Source organism: Pseudopipra pipra, chromosome Z (genome assembly GCF_036250125.1).
Source record: "Pseudopipra pipra isolate bDixPip1 chromosome Z, bDixPip1.hap1, whole genome shotgun sequence".
NCBI classification, from domain to species: Eukaryota; Metazoa; Chordata; class Aves; order Passeriformes; family Pipridae; genus Pseudopipra; species Pseudopipra pipra.
In genome coordinates, this window is record NC_087581.1 from 74794223 (window position 1) to 74820519 (window position 26297).

At 47.4% G+C, this 26297-nt stretch overlaps 1 protein-coding gene and 1 long non-coding RNA gene across 3 annotated transcripts in view; both read left to right on the plus strand.

Annotated features, from left to right (window-relative positions):
• Nucleotides 1-25051, plus strand: part of PAX5 (paired box 5) — a 123056-nt gene extending 98005 nt beyond the window's left edge. For both annotated transcript variants that reach the window (XM_064640985.1, XM_064640984.1), the window contains 2 exons: nt 17396-17482; nt 24543-25051. In XM_064640985.1, the coding sequence (XP_064497055.1) occupies nt 17396-17482; nt 24543-24619 (164 nt within the window). In that variant the 3' untranslated portion in view covers nt 24620-25051. The remainder of the gene's footprint in view (nt 1-17395; nt 17483-24542) is intronic.
• Nucleotides 1-26297, plus strand: part of LOC135407446 (uncharacterized) — a 274027-nt gene that overhangs the window by 159995 nt on the left and 87735 nt on the right. The gene's annotated exons all lie outside the window — the stretch shown is intronic.

Sequence of the window (26297 nt, forward strand, 5' to 3'; positions counted from 1 at the left end):
GGTCAGTTCATCCCTACCCAAGCTGTCTTAGGACCTCCTCTGGGTGCTAAAGACACTCCCCCTGTATGCAGGGGCTGCAGGGGCACTGCCAAACTCCTCTGGAAAGGTAGGAGAAGGTAACCCTTTACAGAGGATTTCCTAACAGATCACTGTTCTCCCAGCTCTCAAAGCCAGCAGTGACAGCAACTGTCTGGGTGATCCACCGCCAATGTAGGAGCTTGGTATCCAGCCAGGATATGGCGTGCCAGGGCTGAGGCACACTGCTGCGTCCTCTGCCCTACCTGAGCCCACTCCTTTTGGCTGGGTATGTGTCATTATGGACAGCTATCTTGTAGTGGAAATACAATAAGGGAAAGCAGGAAAAGCTAATTGTAATTAGGAAGTCATGAGGTGTAAATTAGTTCTGATTCTGGAAAGTTATGTTTTGTGTTAGTGAAGCAGAGCTATGAGGGTGGTGAGGCACTGACACAGGTTGCCCAAAGAAGTTGTTGTGGCTCCATCCCCAAATGTGTCCCAGACCAGGCTGGACAGGGCTTGGAGCAACCTGGTGTAGTGGAACATGTCACTGCCCATGGCAGGGGATTGCGACTATATGAGCTTTAAGGTTCTGTCCAACCCAAACCATTCTGTGAACCTATGATTCAGGTGCCCAGTGTCCTGGGCCACACACAGGCCTTGTCTCTGAGAGGGGAAGGTGCAATTGGAGTTGACCTGGATTGTTTTGTACTTGCAGGGCTGAACTCAAACCACTTGCACATGGTGCGGTTTCTCAGACCAGAGAAAGAGCCATGTGAGAACACACAAAATGCTTTATCATTTCTGAACATTTGTTTTTTCATGGTTGTGTCGCCTTGTGTTGTGTCAGCACCCAGAGTTTAAAAAAATTGGAGATTACAAAAGTGTTGTGGTTGAAAATGCCAAGTTTTTGGAGCTTTGAGCCTTGTGAAGTGCTGAGCATCTGTCAAGGCGGCCAGCAGTGGCTCAGGCACTGAAGCACCTAACATGTGTGGGGGGTGTGAGAGCCAGACCCAGCCACCAGAATCAGGCAGGCAGTTTCCTGACAAACTGTGTTTTTGAGATCCTCTAAGTAAGCAGACTGGAAAGCACTTAATGGCCTGCAGGAGTGTGGCATGGCTGCTGTTTCTCTGCCACACCATTCCTTGCCACCCCAGGGTGGCAGCTGGTAACAGTGATGGGAGAGCAGAGCCTTTTGTGTTCCCATCATATCTGAGCTCAACAGGCAAACTGCCCGGTGCTTCCTTGTGTGCTGGCGGATGGGAGGTGGTTTCTTTCCTCCCAGGTGTTAGACCATGGCTAGCCCACCTCTTGTGAAGCCTTGTGGCATGGGGTCTTCTCATGTGCCATCCCCAGCCTGGAGTTCTGTGTGCACTGAGAGATGTGCCTGGTTCTGAGTTCCATTTTGGCCCAGCTTTGAGCACTTTCCAAGCTGTCCTGCAATAAGCTGGATGTCTCCTGCTTCTAGCACTTGTGTTGCCAAGGGAAAGCTGGAGACTAAGGCCTGCAACCAGGCATCTCATGCTCCCTGCACACTCACATCTGTCATGGCAGGATGACCCCTGCAAACATTTTGGGGGGCTTTGCAGCCATTCTTCTGCAGAGCGTTGTCTATGAATTCAGGTTTTTTGTAATTTGCTGAACTTGTTTTCCAAGAATGTAGGTGTGATTTCTGTGTAATTGTTGCTGAAGGGGATTTGCTTGCAGTTAGGACTGTTTGAACATAGAACATCAGCCCTGTGTTAATCTGCAGTGCTCAGAATTGATGTCTATGGCACAAATTGAAATTAAATACTTTGAGAATAAAGTATTCTCTTTCCAGGAGTTTCTGGACCCACTGAGACTTTATCAAAATAAGAGGAAGTGCCTAGACATTACAATAGATTGCAATGTGATGCAATGTAGTGTGATCAGTGCAAAAGAAACAAAATGGAGTAACAGAAAGAAAGCCAAATTAAGAGAGAACTTTTAATCAAAATGGCATGCTGTAGTAAAAATGAAAGAAGGTATTCCACGGACACAGTTTAAAGCAGAGGCTGTCCAACTGTAGGAAGCAGTGTACGTGTTAGAAAACTTCTGTGTGTTCAGCTGTGTGGGGAAGGTGTGAATCCCTGGACAGGGGGATGCAGGTGGTAAGAGTCTGAGGACATGTCTCCTGCTTGTGGACTGCGTGACTGAGCCAGGAGAAGAGGGACAGCCTGCGTGGGGAATTGAGAAGTCTCCAAAAAGAAGGATGTGGTCACTTATTTCTAGCGGCAAATATGGCACTGGAGCGCTTCAACTAAGAATAAGTCATCTGTCTCCTGTGACTGCAGTAAGTTTGGGATTAGGCTCTGCACTGACTGCAGAGTCAGCTGGGAAATTTAAATGTCACCTCCTCAGTTCCTACATAAGAAGACTGTAATGGGTTTGTTATCCTCTCTGAGAAGGAAAATAGAAATAGGATAGGTCATTTGATGTGTATTCTGCCAATAAGATATTCCATACCATGTTACGCCAGCTTGGATATGTAACAGATGGGAAGAAAGCGAGCTCTCTCTTCTCTTCCGGGCACTGAGCGGGGTAGTTCGGGTGGTTCCTTCGGAGGGAGAAGATCATCGGTTGTGGGAAGTATCATTATTTTTAGTTCTTCTCTATATACATATTGCTTATAGCGTTTTCCATCACCGTGTGAATATAAAACTATCTTTCTTGGTAAGCCCTGGGTTTTAAATTTTTTTCCCCGTCTCTCCTTTGGGAGGGGAGATTGTGCAGCCTCGGTAGACACCTGGCGTTCAGCCGAAGTAAGCAGCTACATATTTGGTGCCAAAACCCAGGAAGACTGCCAAGGGAAGATTGTTTATATAAACAACTGCCTCACTTATCTGTTTGTTTTGCTAACCCTGAACATATAACAAAAACATGGCAATTTGCCCAGTTTTAGTGGTTATCCCTGTAATTTTACTAACAGTTTTGATAAGGTGTGGAACTTACCCCTTAAAAGATCTAGAAGGGGATAAAATCAAATTTTTTCCCCTTCTTAATTTCGACCTAGAGGGTCTGGTAATGAAAGCGCCTGTGATCCTTACTAACCTTTACCTGAGTTGTCTGGCTATATTACTGCTTATAACCAACGCTCTTAAAACATTATGGGGAGTGAGGAAGATAGTATCTTTTTTGTTGCCTTGTGTTAGGACAAAACCAACTTCGAGAGAGAATTTCCTGAGATGTTCTCTAAAGGGGCCAGTTCCTGGGTTGCAAGGGATGTGGATGAATTTAGACTGGTTCTTAGGGCGTCTAACACCCCCTGTTGCTTGGGACTTCACACCAGAACAAGTATTCAATCCTAACAAACTGACATGTCGTTTAATGGAAGAATGCCTTGCCTACCCCGATCAAAACCAGCAACTTCTCACCCTGTACTGAGGCCTGGCCTGTGCCTATCGAGCTGCTGTTCAATGCTTTAAAAAGACTATGGCTGAGACAGGGACCCAAACTGCGATATCTGAAGTCAAAGACTAAAAGCAGCACTTTTTGTCCTGACTTGATATCCGTTCAGCGGCAGATGCATTAAATCCTGTCAGTCTCAGATGTTTTGCTCCATCAGTGTTTCATCGCAGAATAAATAATTGCCAGGTAAACACAGATGTTTTACTCACATGAAGAGGTGTGCATGGACTCTGTGGTGGGACAGGCCGTGCCCAGGTGGGAGAAGGGCTGCTTGCTGTGTCAGTGGAAGGTGTGGGCACAGGGTGTTGGTGCTGCTCCATCTTTTTGTCTTACCAGTCTCCTTCAGCATGAAGGAGCTGCCTCAGCCCAGGCTGTCTTGTCTTTGATTCTTGCATATTTACTGAAGTCAGGAAACATAATGCCAGGAGTCAGTGAGGAGCCTGGTCCCGTAGAGTTGTGCACAGGGTTGTTGGCAGCTATGAGTCCCCTGGGGCATGTGCCACAACAGCCACAGTGTCCTCAAACATCAGCTTGCTATGCACCATCTCTTCTCCACCTGTGTATTCTCTTCCTTGGCAAAATTTTTGGCTGATTCAGCTGGATCAAGCCAGGCTAGCATCTGCATATATTACTTGAAACTGGCTTAGATTACAAAGCATTTGCCAGCAGAGTCTGTTGTGCCAGAGGACTGAGCTGCCACACCCCAGAAGCTGACCTGAGGTCAGCTGACATGTTTTCACTCTGCGTTAAAAGAATGACTGTGATGTGGATGTGGTGTAGAACCAAAGCACTGTTGTGAAAATCAAGTGAGAAATTATCTGTCTTCTGTCACTCAGGCATTCATTTGCATTATCTTTGGCATCAGAAAGAAAAACTGACATCTCTGCTGGGGACGTGTCTCTGTATTTCAGAGTTTGTACAAGCTATCCACAATGGCAGAGCAGGGATAGCAGACCCTGCTGATGTGCTAAAGCCCCAGTCCAGGAGTGGATGAAGCCTCCAGTCCAGTTGAAAGCCTGGTCTTGCAGACAGAAGGGCTGAGATGCTGAGATTTTCTGTGGCTCAGCTGGCAGAGCTCATCCATGCAGGGGGTTTACACAAGCATGAGAGAGTTTTCCATCCATTGAAGGTCTGCCACCTCCACGGAAAGGGCAGGGCCCGGCCCTCGCCCAGTGCAGCCACAACTGCTGGCCAAGTCCCAGCTGAACCGTGGCTAGCCCATGGCGTGGTCTGACATGGTCACCAGGGACTGAGGCACCAGTGGACTGCCTGAGAATATGCTGGTGTGGGAGGATGCTCCCTCAGCCATGCAGATGCTTTCCTGCCCCTGTTCACATACCTGCATTTGCACAGAATTGAGAACAGCCTTCATTTTGGCAGCAAAATGCATTTATCAAGCTACCAAAATGCTTAATTTCCAGACTTTATAATTTTCACACTCTGTGTTATAATGGTTCATAACATTTTATCTACTCCTGCTACTACTTAAATTACTTGTGTAATTCCTGGAATTGACCATACATTACAGTGTCATTATAAAGGCTGAAATTATAGAAAAGGCTCAAGTCAGGATGGAGCATGGAGTGGAATGATTTAATCTGAACCAAGCACAGTATTTCTACTGCATAATTTGGAGAATTTCATCCCACAAGATACTTCTTGGGACTTATTACACCAGTTTGGGATGAAACCGTATTGCAGAGCTTGATATATTCTGTGACACAGCTGTTTTCCCTCTCATTCCACCTGCCTACCAAGCTGGTCAGTCTGGAGCAAAGAAGGTGAAATGCCCTGGTGCCTGCCCTGGTGTGCCATGGGACTACGTATGTGCAGGTCTGGAGAGCCTGGGCACACAGGCATGGAAAGATGTCCTGCATGGATGCATCCCCTGTGCTGCTCATCCACTCCATGACCTTGTCCACCCTGTGCTGCTCATCCACCACATGCCCCTCATCTGCTCTGTGGCTCTCATCTACTCTGCCCCCTTGTCCACTCTGTGCCCCTCATCCTCCCCGTGCCCCTCACCCACTTTGTGCCACTCACCTGTACTGGGCACAGGGTGCGCTGGGGCTTTGCTGGCAACGCCACAGACTGGGCTTGGGGAGAGCCAGGCTGGGGTGAGCAGCTGCTGCAACTGAACAGAGCGTCAGCATGTTCCTGACCAGCATAGGGCAGCACCAGTGTTGAGGCTCCGCATATGGCAAGTGTGGCTTGCTTATCTTGGTATCACTGCTGGCAGTGCAGCTTCTTGCTTCTGGGTCTACCTGGGGTCCCAAGAGTCTGCATGCTGGCGGCTGGTGGAGAGGGCAGAGGACTCTGCAGGGGCAGCTCGGAGAGGGAAGGGGTGAACTCGTCATTGTCATTAATTGCAATGCTATCTTCTGTGTGGATGAGTTGAGCAGATATCCTCCAGATACAAGGAGATAAATCTCTCCTAATGCAGTTTCAGTATGGTTGCTCTGTGGCACCACCTACCTTTGTTGTGTTAAAGTTAAATACCTTTGTGTACTAAAGTTTAAAGTGCATAGCTAAAAACTATGTGCTTGCAGTAATTGCGGATCTAAATCTTTTTGTCATCCTGCAAAGACTAGGTGAGATATTTCATAAATATGTCAGAAGCAGCATTAAAATTTTATGGCAGGCAGCACGGGTCGAGAATACTACAGTGACTTCTCAGCAAGGTATGTCCACCTTAACCCACAACTCATTAGTCATTGATGGGATTTTGTGCCTTGTAGCTTCTTGGAAATGAGATAGTATTAAAAAAATCTGCATGTTACTGTTTTCTTAAAATATGACAGTCTATTCAGAACCATTAAAATAGTACCTCTTTGAGCAGGTGCTAGGTAATGTAAAGATAAAATAGAGTGAAAGAGTGGCCAATCTGTGTGGTGATAAAATTATATACAACATTCATTAGAAGTCTTGATGGGACTGGAAACTTTGGAGAGATGCTCTCTGAATGTGACAAGTGCTTTCCAAGCACGACTGTGATAAACTTCTCCTTGACTGATGTGCAGGAATAATTAGCCAATGTAGGGGCTAATTTCACTTTGAAATCACGTGTGCAAACTCGGGTAATGACTGAACCTTGGCTGTTCATTTAAGACTTAATCAATGACTGCAAGACATGACAGACATGAATTGGCTGTGCTTTTGACCAGTGTGAGTATATGAGGGGTCATAGAGGATTATAAGTTATCTATTTATCCACTTACAGTGGATTTGCCAGATGATTTACAAGCCTACATGTGTAAGGAGCATGCACATACCTGTGTGTCTATGTTGGCAGGTCTCTATGAGTGTGTGTCTGTCCCTGTGTGTGGGGTGTGTTTCTGCACATGCATCCTTGGTGCTTCTGGGATTTGTTTGCTGCTGGTGCTGCAGTCCCTGACATCCCAGGAAAAGACTCATCGGTTCCCTCTCCAATGGCTCCCTATGCAATACCTTGCCAGTTAAGGGAGCAGACCTCGGTTTTCCCCCCAGCATCGCACTGGCACCCAGGCTGTGAAGGTATCTGTAGGTAACCGAACACAAAGTGTATAGTTTTATATGTTTATTTTATATATATATATATGTATGTAGCTTCTTGGGGAAAAAAAAGGGTTGTTCGTCCTGCTTTTAGGAGAGAAGAGAGCTTTAACAAACAAAAGGTCTTTCCCTGTTTGTTCAGGTTTGTTTGAGGAGGGTGTTGCCAGTGCCGAAGCAGAGTGTTGCTTACATCCCTGGCCCTGGTAATTAACAGTTACTGCCACATTTTTTCACTCTTCTTCCAATGGGCAGGGCAGAATGCTGTCTTATTAATCGTACTACCTTATTAGTGGCACTACCTAGGATCCTTTGAGTGCCAGTGTCTCAGGGTTGACCTGATGGTTACAGCATATCGCAGCTCCAGAGGCCCTGTCATGGCTAGAGGTGGATGAAATTTTTGACACTGTTCTGTCATATTGTCTTTAAACAGTATAGATAGAGAGCTTAGTGCTCTAAGAACTCACTGTCAGGCTTTTATTTTTTTTCATTTGAGATCAACAAGTGAACGTTTTGTGCTGTGCAAGGAAAGTTTTACTTGAAAATCATTGGTGAGGGCTGTTCTTTTGCCAAAATCTGTTGCTTTCCATTCCATTCTCAAAAAAACCCCAACAAACAAAAGGGTGGGGGCAGGATATTAATTGTATAGAAAACATTTCCCCTTTTCCATTTATTAGTGCTTTATTCACTTTTTTCCTTTCAGAATAGACACATTGCTGCATAAAATATCAAGTCAGCATGCTTCCACTGACTGAGAGGGGCTTCCCATTTCGATGGGAAGGTCTCAAGTGTGTTGAAAAGCAGCTTCTCTTTTTTGAAACTGCTTGTTGAAGAGGTTTTCCAAAATGGCGTTTTTAGTCTCCTTGGGAAATATTTCTTTTCCATTAAAACTCCTTCCTACCACAACTCATGCCAGGTCCAGCGCCACTGGAGCTCAGGGAACTCAGAGCGGGGCTATGTCCTGTTGTGGTGGGGGTGGTTCGTGCACTGCATGCGAGAGTGGGCACGAGGAACACATGGACACCTGAAATGGCTGTATGGCCCTCCCGAGCTGGTGTGTCCTTTCAGGATGATCTGGCTGCAGCATCCATTACCACATGTTGGACCTGTCATTCAGCCTGGCACAATTTCTGGTAATCCAATCTTCAGGAAATTCTCCCAGCCTGCCTTTCAAAGACTGGCCTATGAATCCCATGGGCTTGTCCTGGATTTTAGCTGGTTATCACCCTGAGTGTCTTCATTGAGACAAATCGGGTAGATCATGGCACACTTTTGCTATATATAGTGTATTTTCCTGCTCAGTTTCTTCCCAGGAGGAACGTAGTTTCTGAAATATGTGCTTCATTACAGTAGGGCTGTAGTTTGGTAATTTTTCCCATTTTTTTGCATTTCTGTTTTTTGTAGCATGTAGACTGCTTGGTCTCAAGCAGACAGGTTAACAGCCAAGTGTGCTTGGTCTGCAGAGCAGAAAGCGGAGTGATCCATTTCCTTCCTGCTGTGGGACTTCTGGACAAAGAATAGGCAAGGGACCAGGAGAAGGCCTGGCAGATGACTGATGGTTAGCCTGTGGCATGCCCTGGGTTGCTTGTGCCCCAGCTTAAATACAGCTGATATTTACAAATTAGAGCAGTATAAATCACTGACCCTGCTGTTTGCTAATGAAAGTTGAAACTGGAAGAAAGTCCAAGATTCAATCAAAACAAAAACCAACAATAAAAATTATTTTGGATTTTTCTTCAAAGGTACAACATTTTGTTTTCCAGTTGAGACTTTTGGATAGGTTTTCTTTTCTTAGCCTCACTGCACTCAATTTGAAAACTTAGCATCTCTCTGAATTTAAAAGAAAAGGACTTGTTTGGAAAACAACTTATTTTTTTAAAAACTGAAATCCAGGACTCTTTTTCACTGAAAGATGTTGTCCAAATTGTTACAGATTTTCAAAAGTATGCTAGTGATGTGAAAGATCTTTATGAGAAATGAAGTTTTAACTGAAAGGTGTTTCCCAGCTTCCCTGTTCATGAGGAAAACTTCTAAGTGAGTGAGTCCTGTGAGTTGCAGAGGCAGCAGCTTTCCAGGCAGGGCTGCAGACCTCATCCACTGTGAGCCACTGTGATGGCTTGGTGTGGAGAGGAAAGTTTATTTTACTGAGAGAAAACAACACTATTGTTCTCTCTCTCCAAGAGCCCAGACCCTTTTCCTGCATTTCTAAGGTCCCCGACAGTTTATCCCTCTGACATGCGAGATGCTGCCTGGGCTGCTGGATCATGAAGCCATCTCTAGGGAGGTGGACGGTTGCAGGCTCTTTAGGAGAGATAAACAGGCCAAAAGAGGCAGAAGGGTCGCACTGTATGTAATAGAATGGTTAGAATGTACGGAGCTCACAGTTGGCAATGGCACAGTTGAGAGCCTCTGGGTAAGAATCAGGGGGCAAACAAATAATGCAAATATCATCATGTGAGTGTCCTATAGAACAACCAGCCTGGATGATGATACTGATGAATTATTCTATGAGGAATTAAGGGATACTTCCAAATTAACTCCCCTTGTCCTTGTGGGTGACTTCAACTTGCCAGAAATTAACTGGGACCATCACACAGCCGGTACAACCTGGGCCAGAAGATTCCTAAAATCCTGGATGACAGCTTTATAGAACAGATCCTAAGGGACACAACTGGAAAAAACACCCTGCTGCTTGTCAACAGAGTGGATCTTGTGAGTGGAGATTGGTGGCCATCTTGGCCACAGCGACCATGAAGAGACTGAGTTAAAAATCTCTGTTGAGAGGAGGAAAAGTGCCAGCAAAACCTCAACTCTGGCCATGAGTAGAGCAGACTTAAGGCTGCTCAGGGAATTAGGAAGGAAGTGCCCTGGAAAAATGGTTTTGCGGGTGCTGGGATCCATCAATGCTGGTCAGTTTTTAAACACCACCTCCTAAAAGCAGAGGAACGGGCAATTCCCAAATGTCAGAAGTCAAGCAGGCGAGGCAGAGGGCTGGCTTGGCTCAGCAGGGATCTTCTCTTGAAAATAAGGCAAAAAAGGAATGTGTGCCCAGTGGAAACAAGTTCAAGTGACATGGGAAGCATACAGAGATTCTGCTTGCTGCTGTAGGGAGAAAATTTGTGCAGCCAAAGCTCAGCTGGAGTTGAAGCTGACAGAAATGTGAGGGTCAATAAAAAGATTATTTTTCAAATACATTATAATGGCAGTAGGCAGTATAAAAATATCATTGGCCCATTACTGAATGAGGATGGTAAGCTCACAAACAGGGAGAGAGACAAGGCAGAGGTATTAAATACTTTCTTTGCCTCTGTTTTGAACACGGATGACAGACCAAGGGGGTCTCAGTGCCCTGAGCTGGAGGACCATGACTGTGAGAATGATCATCTAGTTGACCCTGAAATTGTGTGGGATCTGCTGCTCTAGCTGGATCTCTACAGATCTATGGGGCCTGATGGGATTCATCCCAGAATCCTCAAAGAGCTGCAGATGTCATTGCAAAACCTCATTCAAGGGTTTTTGAGTGGTCTTGAGAATCCAGAGAGATTCCACCTGACTGGAAGATGGTAAACGCCCCAATTTTCAAGAAAGGCAAGAAGGAGGACCCCAGAAACTACAGGCCTGTCATTTTCACTCCAGTGCCTGGTAAAACTGTGGAGAAGATTATTCTTGGAGGTATTGAAAAACACCTGAAGGACAACACAGTCATTGATCGCAGCCAGCACAGCTTCATGAGAGGAAAGTCCTGCTTATCAAACCTGATTTTCTTTTACGACAAAGTAACCCAAGGTTGGGTTAAGGGTTGGTCAAGGGAAGCCAGTTGATGTGATCTTCTAGATTTCAGTAAAGGCTTTTGATACTGTCTATCCCAGGATCCTTCTGGACAAACTGTCCAGCCCACAGCTGGATAAACACATCATGTGGTGGGTGAGCAATAGGCTCATGGATCAAGCACAGAGGGTAGCAGTGACTGGAGTGACATCAGACTGGCGACCTGTCACTAGTGGGGTTCCACAGAGCTCCATCTTAGGCCCTGTCCTCTTCAACATCTTCATAAATGACTTGGATGCAGGACTGGAGGGGACACTAAGCAAGTTTCCAGATGGCACAAAACTTGGAGTACCTCAAAAGCAGGGAGGCCCTGCAGAGAGACCTCAACAAATTACAGGACTGGGCAATCACCAATCATATGAAATTCTACAAGGGGAAGTGCTGGATTCTGCTCCTGGGATGGGTCAACCCTGGATGTATGGACAGACTGAGGAATGAGGTGATGGAAAGCAGTGCCGTGGAAAGGGACCTGGGAGTCCTGTTTGATGGTGAGTTCAGTATGAGTCAGCAGTGCCCTGGCAGCCAGGACAGTCAACCATGTCCTGGGGGACATCAGGCAAAAGCATTGCTGGACGATCGAGGGAGGTGATTGTCCCACTCTGCTCTGCAGTGGTGCAACCTCACCTTGAATATTGTGTGCAGTTTTAGTCACTGCAATATAAGAAAGACATTAAGCAATTAGAGAGTGTCCAAAGAAGGGTAATGAAGATTGTGAAGGGCCTTGATTTGACACTGTGTGAGGAGTGGCTGAGGGCACTTGGTGTGTCCAGCTGGAGAAGAGGAGGCTGAGGGGAGACCTCATTGCTGTCTGCAGCTTTCTCGTAAGGGGAAGAGGAGGGGCAGGCACTGATCTCTTCTCTCTGGTGACCAGTGAAAGGACCCAAGGAAATGGCCTGAAGTTGTGTTAGGGGAGATTTAGATTGCATATCAGAAAAAGGTTCTTCACCCAGAGGGTGGTTGGGCACTGGAACAGGCTCCCCAGGGCAGTGGTCCCAGCACCAAGCCTGACAGAGTTCAAGAGGCATTTGGATGATATTCTTGGGCACATGGTGTGATGCTTGGGGATGGTCCTGTGCAGGGCTAAGGGTTGGACTGGATGATCCTTGTGGGTTTCTTCCAACTCAGCATATTCCGTGATTCTGTGATTCTGCGATTCTGTTTTGGTTTATATCCACCTCCAGCTCAGGCTATGGCTGCCTTATGGCAGGAGAACTTTGATGTAATAGATTTCCAGGCTCTGTTTGGATAGCCACTGCCTCACAGAGCCAGCTCATGATGTGCAGGTATGAACGTGTGGCTCAGTGCAGTACTTATCCCTGCTCCCCATGCAGTCAAGCACGTCTTAGCTACCAGGATAATGACTGTTATTGGAATTCACTGAAGAAATTTATGATCCATGTGATTACTTCTACAAAAGAAAATGATAGAAAACAAATAAAAGTCATGAGAGTGTTCATTTAAAAAAGTAAGGTCCCTTGGCACAAGAGAAAGGTAGAGTTAGGCTACATGAGGACAGATGTTTGTCTGCAGGAGCCCAGTTTAGGGAAAAATACGGCAGTTTCTTTCTAAACTTACCAGAACCCCAAAAAAGTATGAGCAATGTCTTGCTGTTCCTGGCCTGGCTCTGAGTTTTGTCCCCCAGCCTTCTATTCTTGTTACTTAAGCAGCTGTGTTTATTGAACACCATTTTTTCTGGTTTGTCCTAATTTCCTGTCAAATGGAAGAGCTGTGTAAGGTGTTGTCCTAAACCTAGAGCTTGATTAACAAAAAGGGCCAGTAGTGGGGATTGCTTGAGCAACCACTGGCAGTAACAGGTGTGGCAGGAGGGACAGCACAGGCACGGAGTTGTGGTCATTCCCCCTGGTGGGTGACAGCTGGGAGCCATCACATGGCTGTGGCAGGGAGGAAGGCACATTGTATCACCTACATGTTGTATCACCTGACCTTGAACCACCTGCATATTGTACTACCAGTAGCCATCACATGGGTAACAATCATCCACCCCCATGTTCCTGATGGTTTCTCCGTCTTGCAAATACACATGCAAAAACCTGATATCTGAGAAAACGGAGCAAAAAGTGTCCAAACGTGTGTGTCTGCACGCAGCTGGCTCTGGTTGAGCTGTAGTAGCTCTGGAGCTTTTGATTTGTGGGGTCTTCTGAGACTTCAGTGGCATACTTGGAAGTGGCATATGGAACTTCTTTGCTGAGTGTTTGCTCCAATTCCATTTCAGTCCAAAGCTACCAGCAGCTGGACAACAAGCCTGTTCCATGTTTGACTAGGCTGCTGGTTTCTGCTGGTATTGTCACACAGTCTCAAGGAGACCAGGCTAAGGGACACACTCATGACTGCTGTGCTATCTCAAAGGATTGCAGCTGGGTATTCTGCACAGTGAATAGGGCTAGCGCAGTGACAGTGGTCAGGCTTTCTCTGGTCTAGGAAGTTTCCACACCTTGAATGAACATGGCCTCTGTCTGAGCTGGCCCTGCTTTGAGCATCTGCCCATCCTCCTACCTTTCCACTGAGCAGGAAGTTTTCCATCACCTTTCTGCCCCACATCCAGTACCAGTGCATGAATGTGCCTGCATCTTCCCCATTTCCTACAGAAGCAGTTCTCTAAAGCCACAGCAGTGTAAAAGACATCCTCCTTCACCTCTTGGTTCTGGAGATTTTTATGCTCACGCTTTTCAGTTTCCCTGAAAATTACACAGGAAACTTGCAGGAAGCTTACCTTAAAGCCAAGCAGACTGGCAAATGTGAATTGATAATTCCCAGAGAAAATGCTGCAGAATGGACAGTTTTGCAGCTGAAGGTCCATCCACCACCATCAGACTACCTGTAGCCACCTGAGCTAACCCCATAGGCAAGGGGTCTATATCTCTGTCCCACCATCTCAAAGTGGAATGTATCTCCCAGGTCTTGCGACTGGCTTGTAGCAGCAGTGTTACTGGGAATCATTCTTTTTTCCTTCTTTCACTGTACCTCTCCCTTGGTGGGGCAGGGTGGTGGAAAGGTCTGACCCCTTTTGGGCTGCAGCCACACAGAGCACCGTGGCAGTGTGGAGCCCGGTCTGTGGCAAGAGGTGGGCTAACTCTGGCAGGAACCCTTTGTTTGTGTCTTTGTGTCTCAGTAAGGTAAGAACTACTGAGGAGGGGGCTTACCATTTCATGTGAAGGAGGGATGCGTCCAATTGCCACCCCTTCCTCGTGGTGCAGGCACGCATCATTCTCATGTGCGTGACACGCTGCATGTGTGTGTGCCCCTGGGTGGCTGATCTGTGGTGTTTGTTTTTGAATAGGACAAGGGCTGGTTGGTAAAAACTGCTGTCAAGAAGTATAGCTGATGGACCTTAGAATAGCTGGTGGAATTCATGAGGCAGTCATGCAGCGTTCATTCATCTATCTTAGTTTCACTTATGTCTGCCCAAGTGCTGTGGTCGTACTAGCAGGGCTTGAGACTTTCTCCCCACTTCTCCTTTTCCTCTCCCCTCTCTCATGTTTCTTTCCTCTTGTTTTCCTTCCTGTCCTACTCTCTCTCTCTCTCTCTCTCTCACACACACACACACTCTCTCCCTCCCTCTCTTTCTCTTTTTCCCCCCTGCAAGGCTGATGGATATGCAGAGTATGTTAAGAAGCAAGCAACACTGTCACTGAGCTGATGGTGCTCAGTGACTCCTCGAGCTCCTGGCTGGTCTGTACTGCAGGAGCTTGACACCCTGACCACTGAGGCATAAAAAACAGAGAATTGGAAGCCTCAGCCTGACAGGCACTGGAGCATCCCCCAGAGAGGGTCCACGATGTGTGTCTGTGTGCGAGTGTGGGGAGGAGGGCAGTGGGGATGGTGGGGGAGGAGAGCAAGGCAGGAGAGGATGAAACAATGAAGTGTCAGCCCATTCCCACCCGCAGCCCTGCTGCAGCACTGATGAACATTTGGAAAGCACTGCTGCCTGCTCTGTGGCATGCACAGCATCAGCATGGGACAGACTGGGTCTGTGCAGCCTTGGAAGAACAGGAGAGAGGAGCAGCGGGTGTGAAGGGGAGGGAGGGAGAGAAAGAGGGAGGAAAAGAGGGCAGTGGGACAGCTGAAAATGAGGGGTTGTCCAAGGGGAGCATGCTCCCCCTTGGGACACAGCTCTTGCAGACATATGACAGTTCATTGTGAGCTTCATTTGAAGCCTGGGGTGCTCCTGGTGCACAAAGGACAGGACAGGCTCTTCTTCGCACTCTGTGCAAAAAGCCTGCAGCAGGGATCATGATCTGTCCTGCTGTCCTGTCTGTCCTGTCCCTCTGTCCATGCACTGTGCAGCTCCAGGGGAGGATGTGGCAGCAAGAGTCTCTCCCATCTGCTTTCACATGTCATGTTGGTCAGGCAGCCGAATTGTTTTGTGCAACTAAAAAGGGCTAAATCTTTGAATTTCTCACTTGCCTGTGGAAAGGAAGAAATGAAACCCCTGGAGAAAGTGCTGTGTGATCTCCTCCCTGTAGAAGAGCCACCCACAGGATGAAGGGATCTGTGTGTGCCACACACTGACAGGAGGATCTGGCTATGAGTCTTCAAGGACTGGGAAACATCATGACAGTTACAAGTGAAATTCCCAGAACTATTGCTGCCCATGTGCTTTGCAGGCTTGGGCAAACACCAGAAAGACTAAGCTGGGTCAGAAACCTGCTGGAAGCTGAGAGGCTTTGTGGGGAACAGGCAAGCAGGGAGAGCTCTGGGTGAGACAACAGCCTCGGCTGTGGTGGTGCAGAGGCAGAAAGGACCAGAGAGAAGCTTCTGTGTCCTGTGGAAGAGAGCTGGATTCCTGACTTGCAGAAGGCAATGCAGATGCTTTTACCAGTGGCCCAGGTACATCAGGTGGCTCCTGACATATCTTCTGGCATTGCCAGCTTTGCCATGCCTCAGTCTTTTAGAGTGAGCATAGTGATGGAGGTAACATTCAGGCGCTGAAGTCGTCTACCATCCATTGGGTCAAGAGCAGAGAGGAATTGTAGGTATGGTGTACTTCACGGTGAAGAAAGGTCTGAAAACAGCTTCATTTTTCCTGGCTCATGGTGAATTAATACCATTCCTTAGAGGCACTAAAGAAAACCTCTCTGAGCTTGTGAAGTGATGTGGTTGGCACAGCAAGGTGCACTGAGTGTGGAAGCACTTGCTGTTGCTGACTTGGGACCTCCTCTCTGTGGATGCTGTGTCAGGGGGAGAGAGCAGGCTGAGGCTGGTAGATGCAATACCATGGGTCTGAAGGGCAGTGAGAAACAAGAAAGGGATGCTAACAGAGACCTCCTGGAGCGGACCAGTGATGGGCAGGTCCTGCTGTCAGCACACTCAATGTGTTCACTTTGCGGTGCAGATGGAGAGGCAACTCATTTTCACTGAAGCATCATCATGTGGAGACCAAGCTGATCTAGATCTGACCCTATATTTTGGTGACCAGAGCATCATCCCCTCTCTCCTGGAGCCAGCAGGCCAGCAACTTGCCTAAACTGTGTCCAGAGAGAGAACGCCTCTTACTGACCTGGGGACCCAGGAGTGGTCTCCAGGGTGGGTCTGTCACTTGTGCTGGGCAGGGGTGCTGAGCCATGGATGCTCAGGACATGGCATCAGGGGTCTCCTGCCCAGCTGGGGTAAAGGCAGCTCCTGTGTACGGCGTGGGGGCTGCACCAGCACCAAGGACCAGAGCAGGCAAAAATCATGGTGAGCATCTTCTGCTGCAGGGTGGCAGCCCCCTCCTCTTGGTTTAGGAAACCTATCCTTTCTCCTGCCATGCTGCACTGTGCATGTATATATTTATGTGTGGGAGAGAGAGAAGGAAAGGAGGAAGAAAAAGATAGAGGAGAGTGGAAATCTGTCATTTGAAGAAAATTTCCTAGTAAAGCATCAGCAGTGTTGGTATTTGCACGGTGGAGGGCCTGGGTCAGAGCCCCATGGTGCAAAGCTCTGTACTGAATAACTTGCAGCTGAAGTATGAAGCAGGAGGTGACATGTGAAGAGAAGAAACAGATGGGGAGAGCGAGTGCTGGCAAGGAGATAAATAGCTCTTCAAGCATTTTTTCTGCCTTTGTCTAGAAGGTTCAAGATGTCTGAAACTGATGCAAACATCCTTCTCCTAGGCTTACAGTGTTGGGCAAATAGCTGGGACCGTGACCATGTTCTCCTGGAAGGGTACCCAGTATCTAGAAAACTGGCTGGTTCATCTTGTCCTGCAGCAGAGACCCTATCTGAGCAGCCCTGTCCTTGTATTGTGTTTCTTGCCCTGAGTGCTCTTGGGCCATAGAGGCAAGGACCAGCCCCATCAGTGTGTCCCAGAAGCCTCTCCATCCCTCCTCATTGCCTTGTTCCTCAGCATGGGCTGCCTGAGAAAATCCCACTAGCTTAGCAGGCCTGAGCTACAGCACGGAAAGGATGCCTAAAAGATGACTGCACTCATTTACTTAATAATTTGCCCACCCATATTGCCCTCCCTCAAGGTGTCCTGCAGTGCTTTTACTGTGGCTATCACTGGAGCACAGTGCGCGCCGAAGAGCTCCTTTCTCTCAGAATGGTAACTGTCATCTCAAATCAAATAATATTTTGTTCTGTCTCTTTAACTCAGGGAGTGAGTTTTCTGGGACCCCGTACAGCCACCCGCAGTATTCAACATACAACGACTCCTGGAGGTTTCCCAACCCTGGACTCCTGGGTAAGTGACTACCCCCGCCTTGAGAGCTCAGAGCAATGTGTGTGGTGTTTTTCCACCCCCGGGGTGGGCAGAACATGTGTACTGACCTGGTCCTCAGTCCCTATGCTCAGCCCATGCATGGGACTGCAGGTCTTCTTTGGGGTGCATAATTATTCTTGATTCACTTTGCCAAGAAAAAGCCCCACCCAAACCTCTCATCATCCTGCTTCTGCCTGATAAATCCTTCCAGAGACATGGGGTGTTGCCAGAAAGCATGATCTGCATTTTGTTGAGGGTAAGGGATCCTGTTCAGACAAAACTTGAGGTGCCAGTTTGCTTACAGCCCCATCAGTCCCCATGCCATTGCTGCTTGCTCATGCAAGTGCTTTGCATCTCTCCCTGACCTCATGTTGCATTTGTGCCCCAATTGTGTGTTTGCCCACTCCATCCCTCCTTAGCAAGGGACTACTATGCCCGTGCAGCCTTGCTGATGCCAGCACAAGCGATGGGAGACAGAAGCCCTGTAGCTCATGCAGGATCATGGACCTCATGTGAAGGATAAACATAATCCATTTTACACCACTGTCAAAAGCTGGCCCCCCTTGACCTTATATACATGTAGCATGCAGTAATTAGAATTTTTCCCTGCATAATTTGCATGGATGAGGTAAGTAAAATACCAATTAATTGTCATCTCTCAACACAGGACTAGCATGCCTTAGAGATTTCTAGATTTATGGATGACAGGGCTGTTAGATGTGACCTCCAGCAGCGAAATAATTCTGAATTTTTGTCATACTTTTTTAGTCCAGTTTCTTTGTTTTAAGTAATTGAGTCCCCATGTAATTGAACCACCCAGGCTGTATTCATCATTGTTCTTGTCCTTAAACAAATCCTTGGGGAGCCATAGACTGCCTCTGCCTCTCATGCCATGGTGCTGGTATAATGCTGCTATTTGCTGTGCCACATTTAAGGGTTTGTTAGCGCTTCCGTCATAAATCAGCAGACAGATCTCCAGCTAATATGGATGGGCATAGCTGCACAAAGCCAGGGGAGTCCCCGTGCTCAAACTCACAGTTTCCATGGCCACAGCCAGTAGCGCTGGTGGGATTTTGGCTGGGCTGCGTGGGAAAGATGCTTTTGCCAGGATGAAGAGCATACACCATGCTTTCTTCACATCTCATTTTGCAACTCCTTTGGAAGCAGAACTGCTTCAGCAATGCTTTGCATCATGGATGGGCCTAGGAAGCCTGGTTGTAGGTGACTTTCTAAATTTTGCTTGCAAACCAGCAAAAAAACAGGCATGACACTAAAAATAAATGACAACCCAACCCTAACCCTGCCCTTCTTCATGAAGACAGGGCTTTTGGAGGGGTACCTTAGCTGTGCACTGTGCTCCTGCCTGTGGGTGTCCGCCACCACAGGGGAGGATGTGTGCACCATCCGGAGCCATCCCAAAGCCATTCCTGAGCTCTGTGCAGCCTCACAGGCGTGGACAGTAACCTTTCGACTCTATCAGCAGCAGGTTGTGCCCATGACCTGCTCAGCTCTTCATTTGAGGTGATGGGCTTTTATCAGCTCCGAGTGTGCTGTCCAGGGTGCCAGGCAGGGTAGGTCTCCATGGTGCCCTGAATATGTTGGAGATATGTAAGTCTGGATCAGGAGAAGACTTTAAAGCAGAGGCCGGCCAGGAGACAGCTGCTTGCTACCAGGACACCTTTTACCTGTGCCATTCCCTTTCTTCTCCATTCGTTCTCTTTTTCTCTTTTCCTTTTTGCATGATGCATTTTGGGGGCAAATTCCATCTCATCTTTGCCATATGAGCACAGTTATGAGGATGGCATGCTCCTTGCAGTAACGCTTGTGTCTCAGGCTGGCAAGGATTTCTTCAGCAGTATTTACTCAGCAGCATGCTGTGAATCTGTGTTTAAATGAGGCAAGGGCAAAAAACTTTGGATGCTCCTGTTTTCAGAAACTTCAGCTTTATTGAAATTGAAATGTTTCATGCTTTTTTTTTTGTTTAATTTTATTTTTTGCTGTTGCAAATTGTTAAAATATATAATCTTGCCTTCCTTTTTTTTACCCTCTTCGATATACTTTTTTTGGCGTTTTCAAAATCTTCTGTTTCAGTAAACACAGGCTCAGTGATTGTACAGATAAGGTTATATTGCTTTGAGTGTTTAACGACACTTCGATTTGGAGTTATGAGACTGGAAGTCTTGATGCATCAAAAAGAAAAAGAAATTGGGAACTTTTGTTCTGCATCAAGTCCTGAAGGTTAACTTAACATTTCAGTTCAGCCTGGTCACAAAATGGGGGGAACTGGAGGTTCCTGGAGGGAGAATCCCCTTGCCTGACCACTGGTAGGTCTAAGTACAGTGATATGATCTGAGCAATGTCTCCGCAATCAGCCATAGGCTATGGGTCAGACATCTCTTGTGCCTTGCAAAAATCCCTCTTAACCACAACTCTGCCTTTGTCACTGGAAGCCTGATTCTGATCCTGCACTCCTGTCTTCCTAGTGCCTGCTAATTCTACTGGTAATTTAGGGCAAGTAGGACTCTGTGGCAGTGCTTTAAAAACCTGCCCCAAGTCGCCCTGCACACCCAGAAGGTGCCATGTGATGAGCTTGAGCACCCGCAGTGGAGAGGAGGTTAATTTGCACTATATCCAGGATGCTTCCACTCCTCTCAGGAGTATACGTGAGAGCACTTAGTAATTCTCTCCTGAGAGGAAGCTCTGGCAGTATCAGCCTCAGAACAGAAACCCTGACAAAATTAATCAGGACTGGTACATTGCCTGACACAGTTTGTTTTACAAAGTCCTGTTCCTTTCACTGAGATGAAAGTGTAATACTGTAAGCACTTAACAGTGCCTATGTTCAATTAATTCCCTGGGCTGGCAAGGAAGAATTGCACAGCAGCAATCACACCAGGCTGAGACCTGTGAAAAAGGAGCTAAAAGGAGAGATGCCACGATTTGCAAGTGGTAGGAAGAAAGGATACTTGGGCTGAAAAATTATTTTTTATTTTTTGGGGGGCATAAAGAGAATAGGAACTGAGAGAGAGATGAGAATGGTGAGAAAGCTTTGGTTGTTAGTCTCTAATCTTTGTCCTGTGCGTGTGGAGCAGCAGTGAGGGGTGTGAAGTGGTGTCTTCATGGGAAGGCAGAACTATGCTTGTGGCATGCAGACAGTGGGAAAAGGCTGTCTGGACCCAGAAGAGCACCAGCTGCTCACCATCACCCCAGTGCCTACTCTGCTCTTGCTTTGGTGCTCCCCACTCCTCTGTACCATGCAGCCAAGCCATGTCTGCCCCAGCCGTTTTGGGAAATGCTGCAGATGGGGGACTGCTCTCCCTCGTCTCTGGGGCAATCCCAGGTTCTGTGCCCCACTGCTCTTGGGGAAGGGCAGAAAACCAAGCCACAGTCCTCCAGAGTGGTCAAGACAAGCAGGGGCAGAAGAAGAAGTCAGTTGCTTGCTGCAGCTCTGCAGCATCTTCCTGCTCTTCGAGTCCTGCTGTCAGCCCTGGTGGCACCCACACCATTCTTGTGTGGCAGGGACATGACGGTCTTTTATGTGGAGACTGGCTCAGTCCTTCCTTGACCATAGCAAGAGGGACGACAGACCTTGAGTTCTTAGGGGGATGTGCTGGGAAGAGGACACAGACCCTGGTCACCCATGTGGTGTCTGGCTTGGTGGCTGTAGCAGGTGTACCCATCTCAAAGCCAGACAAAGACGTGAGGGGAAGGCCCCTTTTTCCTGTTTATTTTTTCCCCACACTGTGCAGTGAATCGCCTGCAAGTGGTACAGTGCAGGGATGCACATGAACACGTGCGCACGAGTTCTGGGGCTCACACTGTCACTGTCAGTGCAGATTGGTGCTTGCCAGCATAGGGTCAGCTCAACGCATGCATGCTAAGAGTGGATAACAGCAACACTGTCTAATGAAGAAAAATGGTTTCGTTTTGTACTGGCTTGTAGTATTTGGCTCAATGATGCTCGCTGTAGGTTCTACTTGATGTGGTGTCCCATGTCCAACATGGACGTGGTCCCTGCGCACTGGTTGGGTGGGTTGTGGCATTCTGGCTGCCAGTGCTGGCATGGTGCCTCGCCAAGGCAGGGCTTGGAGCTGGTCAATTAGGATTGGATTCGATTCCTCTGTGGGTTTCTGTGGAAAGATTGGAGAACAAGCAGGCACTAGAAATGACTGTGTCAAGAAATAAATTGATGATAGTATGAATTAGAAAGGAAAAATGACAGAAGGATGGAGAAGTCTATTCTGGATGGGGGCATGGTGACAGGAAGAGTGAATACTTTCATTTTTCACTTTAAATACAAGCTTTTTCAATTGCACTTCTGAAAGGCAAACTGGAAACATCTAACTTGAGAGAAGTGTAAGACCTTTGGAAAGCATGGGAAAAATATTGGGCTTTGGTAGCTGCATTGAATCAGAACTGCAGTGGAGGAAGAGGGAGTGGGAAAACAAAGGCCCTGACCCCCCAAAGACCCCATTTACTCCATAACCTCATAAAGTGCTGCATCCAGCTCTGGTGGGACCCAGACACTGCTCAATGAGTCAGGGTGAAATTGTTTGATGCTGCTAGATCCCTCCTTTGGATTTTTCACCCCTCTGCTTGAGTTGAGCTGTTATGGCCAGTGCTGGTTCTGGTGCTGGTGGGAACTGGGGTCTCTGCTGGGACCACCACTGGCTGCTCAACATCGACCTTGTGGTGATGTGGTAGGTGAAGAGAGCATTTCCACCCTTCACTGGCCTGTGAGTTGTTTTGTCTCAAGATACTGCCTGTCCTGCAGTGCAAAATGATCCCCATGGATCATTGGATGGACATGGACCAGAAAACAGGCACCCCCGAGGGCGCAGCCCCCAGGTCACTTGCTACAGCAAACATCCCTAAAATCCCAGCTAGACTGGACATGCACATTTCAAAATCTGGTGTACTGTTACACTTGCCTTTGTTCATTCAAGACTAGCCAATTTGACCAAGGAAGGCTTCCATATTTTCAATGGCTTGATTTTGACTGGGATACTTAGTATACAGCATTTAATTTTAGACTGCCAATGAGAAAGGTATTCACTGTCTTTCTGAATCTTTCTAGTATTCTCTCCAGGAAATACAGTTCCTGAGTCAGGGGCTTGTTAACCTTGTGTCAGTTACCTGGAAGAGGACTGTCTGTCCATCCTAGGCTAGCAGTTGTGGTGCCCTCAGCAGGTAATACAAGGATGTCAGCTCTACACTTGTGCAAGCATAAATGGGATGATGACCCTCTGAATGGATCTGCTCTGATGCCATTGGCTATGGCTTAAAATTTTTACCTTTTAGTAAATAAACCTAGATGGGTTAAGTTCCTGACTAGGAGTTTGTATACAGACAACTTTGCAAATGCTTATCCTGGCCAGTGATTTCACAGACTCTTTTGAGCTATTCTCGGATATGGTAAAACTGTCTTCCCAGTCGGGTGGGATGACACTCCTGAAGATTGAGTTATCTCTTTTTGAACCCATCCCTTTGTGGTGGCTTTGTCTGATTTTTAAGTGTGAATGTCTGGGTCACTAAAGATGATACTGAGGACAACACAGACTGCCTCCCTGCATACAAACTCCTGTTCTGCCACAGCACTGACTGGTGCAGAAGCCACATTCCAGTAGCCAAACCCCTTTGTTTCTGACCCCTTGGAGTTGCAGCTGCAGAGTACCACATGCTGTGGTATGACACTGATCACGAAAAAGAAGTTTCCTTCGCTGTGACTGTGCCAAGGAGTGCATTGCACATACTGTGCAATAGCAGATGCTCCCCTGGAGCAGGAGGCTGGTGATGAAGGCTGAGCTGATTTCCTGATGTGGCACTCTGGACAGTGGCACTCTGCCTGATGTGGCAGCCTAGAAGGAACAGGTGGGCTTGTCTTTTAGATGGATCCTGGTGGACCCACAACAGTGAGGTAGCCCTGCATGTTGCCAATGTTTAATGGTGACCGTGCATGAGCTTTCTCTTGGAGGCTGACTGTGCAACTCACACTGTGTTTGGGCTTTTGAACCAGCAGTAATCACTCAGGTCATTCCCGGGCTGAACAGCAAAGCCTTCATCTGAAGGCTGTGCAGCAGGAGGAGAAGTCAAAAGGTTCTCCAGCCTCCTAGAAGTGGAGGTTCTTGGCAGCATAGGGCATGCCAACTGGGTTTCTCCTTCCTACTCCAAAGGGTGTGCAGGGTCATGGTGATGGAACAACTGGGGCGCTGCCACACTCAGACTACACCCAGGGACTGGGCAATCATTGGACCTGCAGGAGCAGGGTTTGCTAGAGTCTGGGGTGGGAAGTAAACAGCCAAAAACACACCCTAGGCTTCACTGCCACTGATGTTTTCCTGAGAGGTCCACAGGCCCTACTGAGCTCTGATGGCACCACCTTTTCCTGGTGGAGTCAGCTCCTCTCTTAGAATGGAGCAGAGTTGGCTTCATTGCTGGTGTGCTTGGAACATTTTTTAACAAGTGGTGCTGTCTGGACAGATTGGTGTCTCTCCAAGTACAAGTCAAAGACTGTTCCTCTTTCAAGCAAACAGTCCAGGTTCCTGGTGATCCTTGAGTGATCACTCTATCTACCACTCTGTAGCCTTGCAGAACAGAAAAAAATCATTACCAATATTTTTCAGGCCTTTTCTCAGTAAAGGAGTGCTTTCAGTGAAATATGTTGAATGTTTTGGGGTTCAACCTCCTCCACCTCCTCCTCCCCTGTCCGAAAGAAGGGGGGAAAATCAGAAAACCACAATGTGGTGGTGGGTTGGGGCTGTATTATTTTGACCTTTCATTCTAAAAAGTGATTAACTGTTTTGGTGAAGTAAATGAAATTGATGTTTTGAGTGAAGGAAGGGAAGAAGGTATTGAACTGCCAGCAGCAATGCAAAGCAACGGTACCCACTTCTTATGCAGAATACATGAATGTGATTTTTATTCTAATTACCCAGCCTTTATTGAAGCTCTGGCTGGAGAGCTCTCTGCCACCCATGTCAGAATGCTGCAAGCTGGCACCTTTCCACCTTTGTCTTCCTCATGGTGGTCTCATCTCTCACAGGCTCCCCCTACTACTACAGCACTGCGGCCCGTGGGGCAGCCCCACCAGCCACTGCCACCACTTATGACCGCCACTGATGCCGGAGCCCCGGCACTGGCGCTGACGGCACCGCCTGGGACAACCGCGGCCAGTCACCCTGCTACAACCATGCCAGCTGCACCACAAGGGAAGGAGAAAGTACCTACTAGGAACATTATCATTGAAATTTTACTCTTTAAACTTGGTGAACTCATTGTTGTATTCTTAAATCTGGTTGAGTCTTGAATCAAACAGAGAAATGGGAGGAAGGGGTTCTCCTGAAGCTCTGCGTGCTCAAAAGTGCACAGTAGCTTCATGTTCTTTGCAGCCGACTGGCTACTGCTTTAATCGCCTGTGGGTGCCATGGCTGTATCTGGGGATAAGGAAGAGGTGTGAGCAGCTCCCCTTGGGGCAGCTTCCTCTTGCTGCACACTGAAACACGCTATGAGACTCAAGGCAATTTTCTTCTCTCTTTTTTTTTTTTTTTTTCTTTTTTTTTTTTTTTTGTGGCAAGGAAAAGAAATCAGTCTGCTCAGTTTTACACAAGCATCACTGTAAATACTTGCTACTTGCTTGTTTGTATTACTAGAAGAGTGGGTTAAGCATAAGCAGCAACATTGTAAAAATACAAAATCAAAACACATCTGAAAGTGTGTTTTGAAACAGGTGCACTGATTCAAAGAACTCAGTAAGCTTTAAACAACTTTGAACCAGGTTAACACTCATTGTGGCTGTATTTTGGGCTGATATTATTTCTGTATAGAGCATCCTATCTGACAGTTGTGTGAGATCATGCTACATGCTGGTATCAAACACACAGGCAACTGAAAGACGTGGGCAATTTTGTGATATTTTACTGCTTAATATTCATTTATGTTCATTTGCCATCATAGCCCTGAAACAAATTGGTGGCTTCAAGTTAAGCAGCCTCCAGGAGGGAATTCCTAAATAGCAGTGGACACCTTATGTACATTGCAATAGACTGTGTGCTAAAACCCAGCCATGAAAACCCTGAGCAGAAGGGGAAAAAGTACCATGGTAATGATTTTTGTTTAGTGAATTGTACTTAGCGGGGTGTACCAGGCATGAGGGCAGCTGCACTCACTTTCCAAGGCAAACTAGAGCGGAAGGGGCTTGTTTTGGGGGTCTGTGTGTTTCTGTGAAGGCATCGCAGATTCCAGCCACTGTAGCCCAGACATGCCTGGGGGGAATTTTGCCCTGCTAATTCCACATTTCTTCCCTCCTGCTCAGAGCGGGAGCACTAATAGTCACATGTCCTTCAATGTGTGGCTTGTGGGGGACTAACCTAAGAGAGGAGAATGGCTGCAAATGATCCCCTAAGCAGCTACACCAATCAGGGCAGCTCTACGGAGTCAGAAGAACTGCTGATCTCTCCCTACAGCCTTCCCCCGCCCCAGGCCAAGGGGCAGACAACCTCAATCACATAAGGATGATGGACATGACCCCATCCCTTCCCTCCTGAAGGCAGTGGAGAAGCTGCCTGGTCCTGTTGAGATGAAGATCTGGCCATAGCCTCCTTACTTCTGGCCCAACCATCCTCATCCACCCGGAGCCACAAAGGGTCTGCTAAGGGGTCCTGTTGCCACTTGCCCATGAGTGCCCCAAGGTGGAAGAAGGGTTTTTGGTGTCAAACCTGAGATTGATTCCTGTGGATAAACATTCAAGGAGGTATTTACTTGCTTCCAGCTGTACAAGCATTTCTCTGAAATGGCAGCT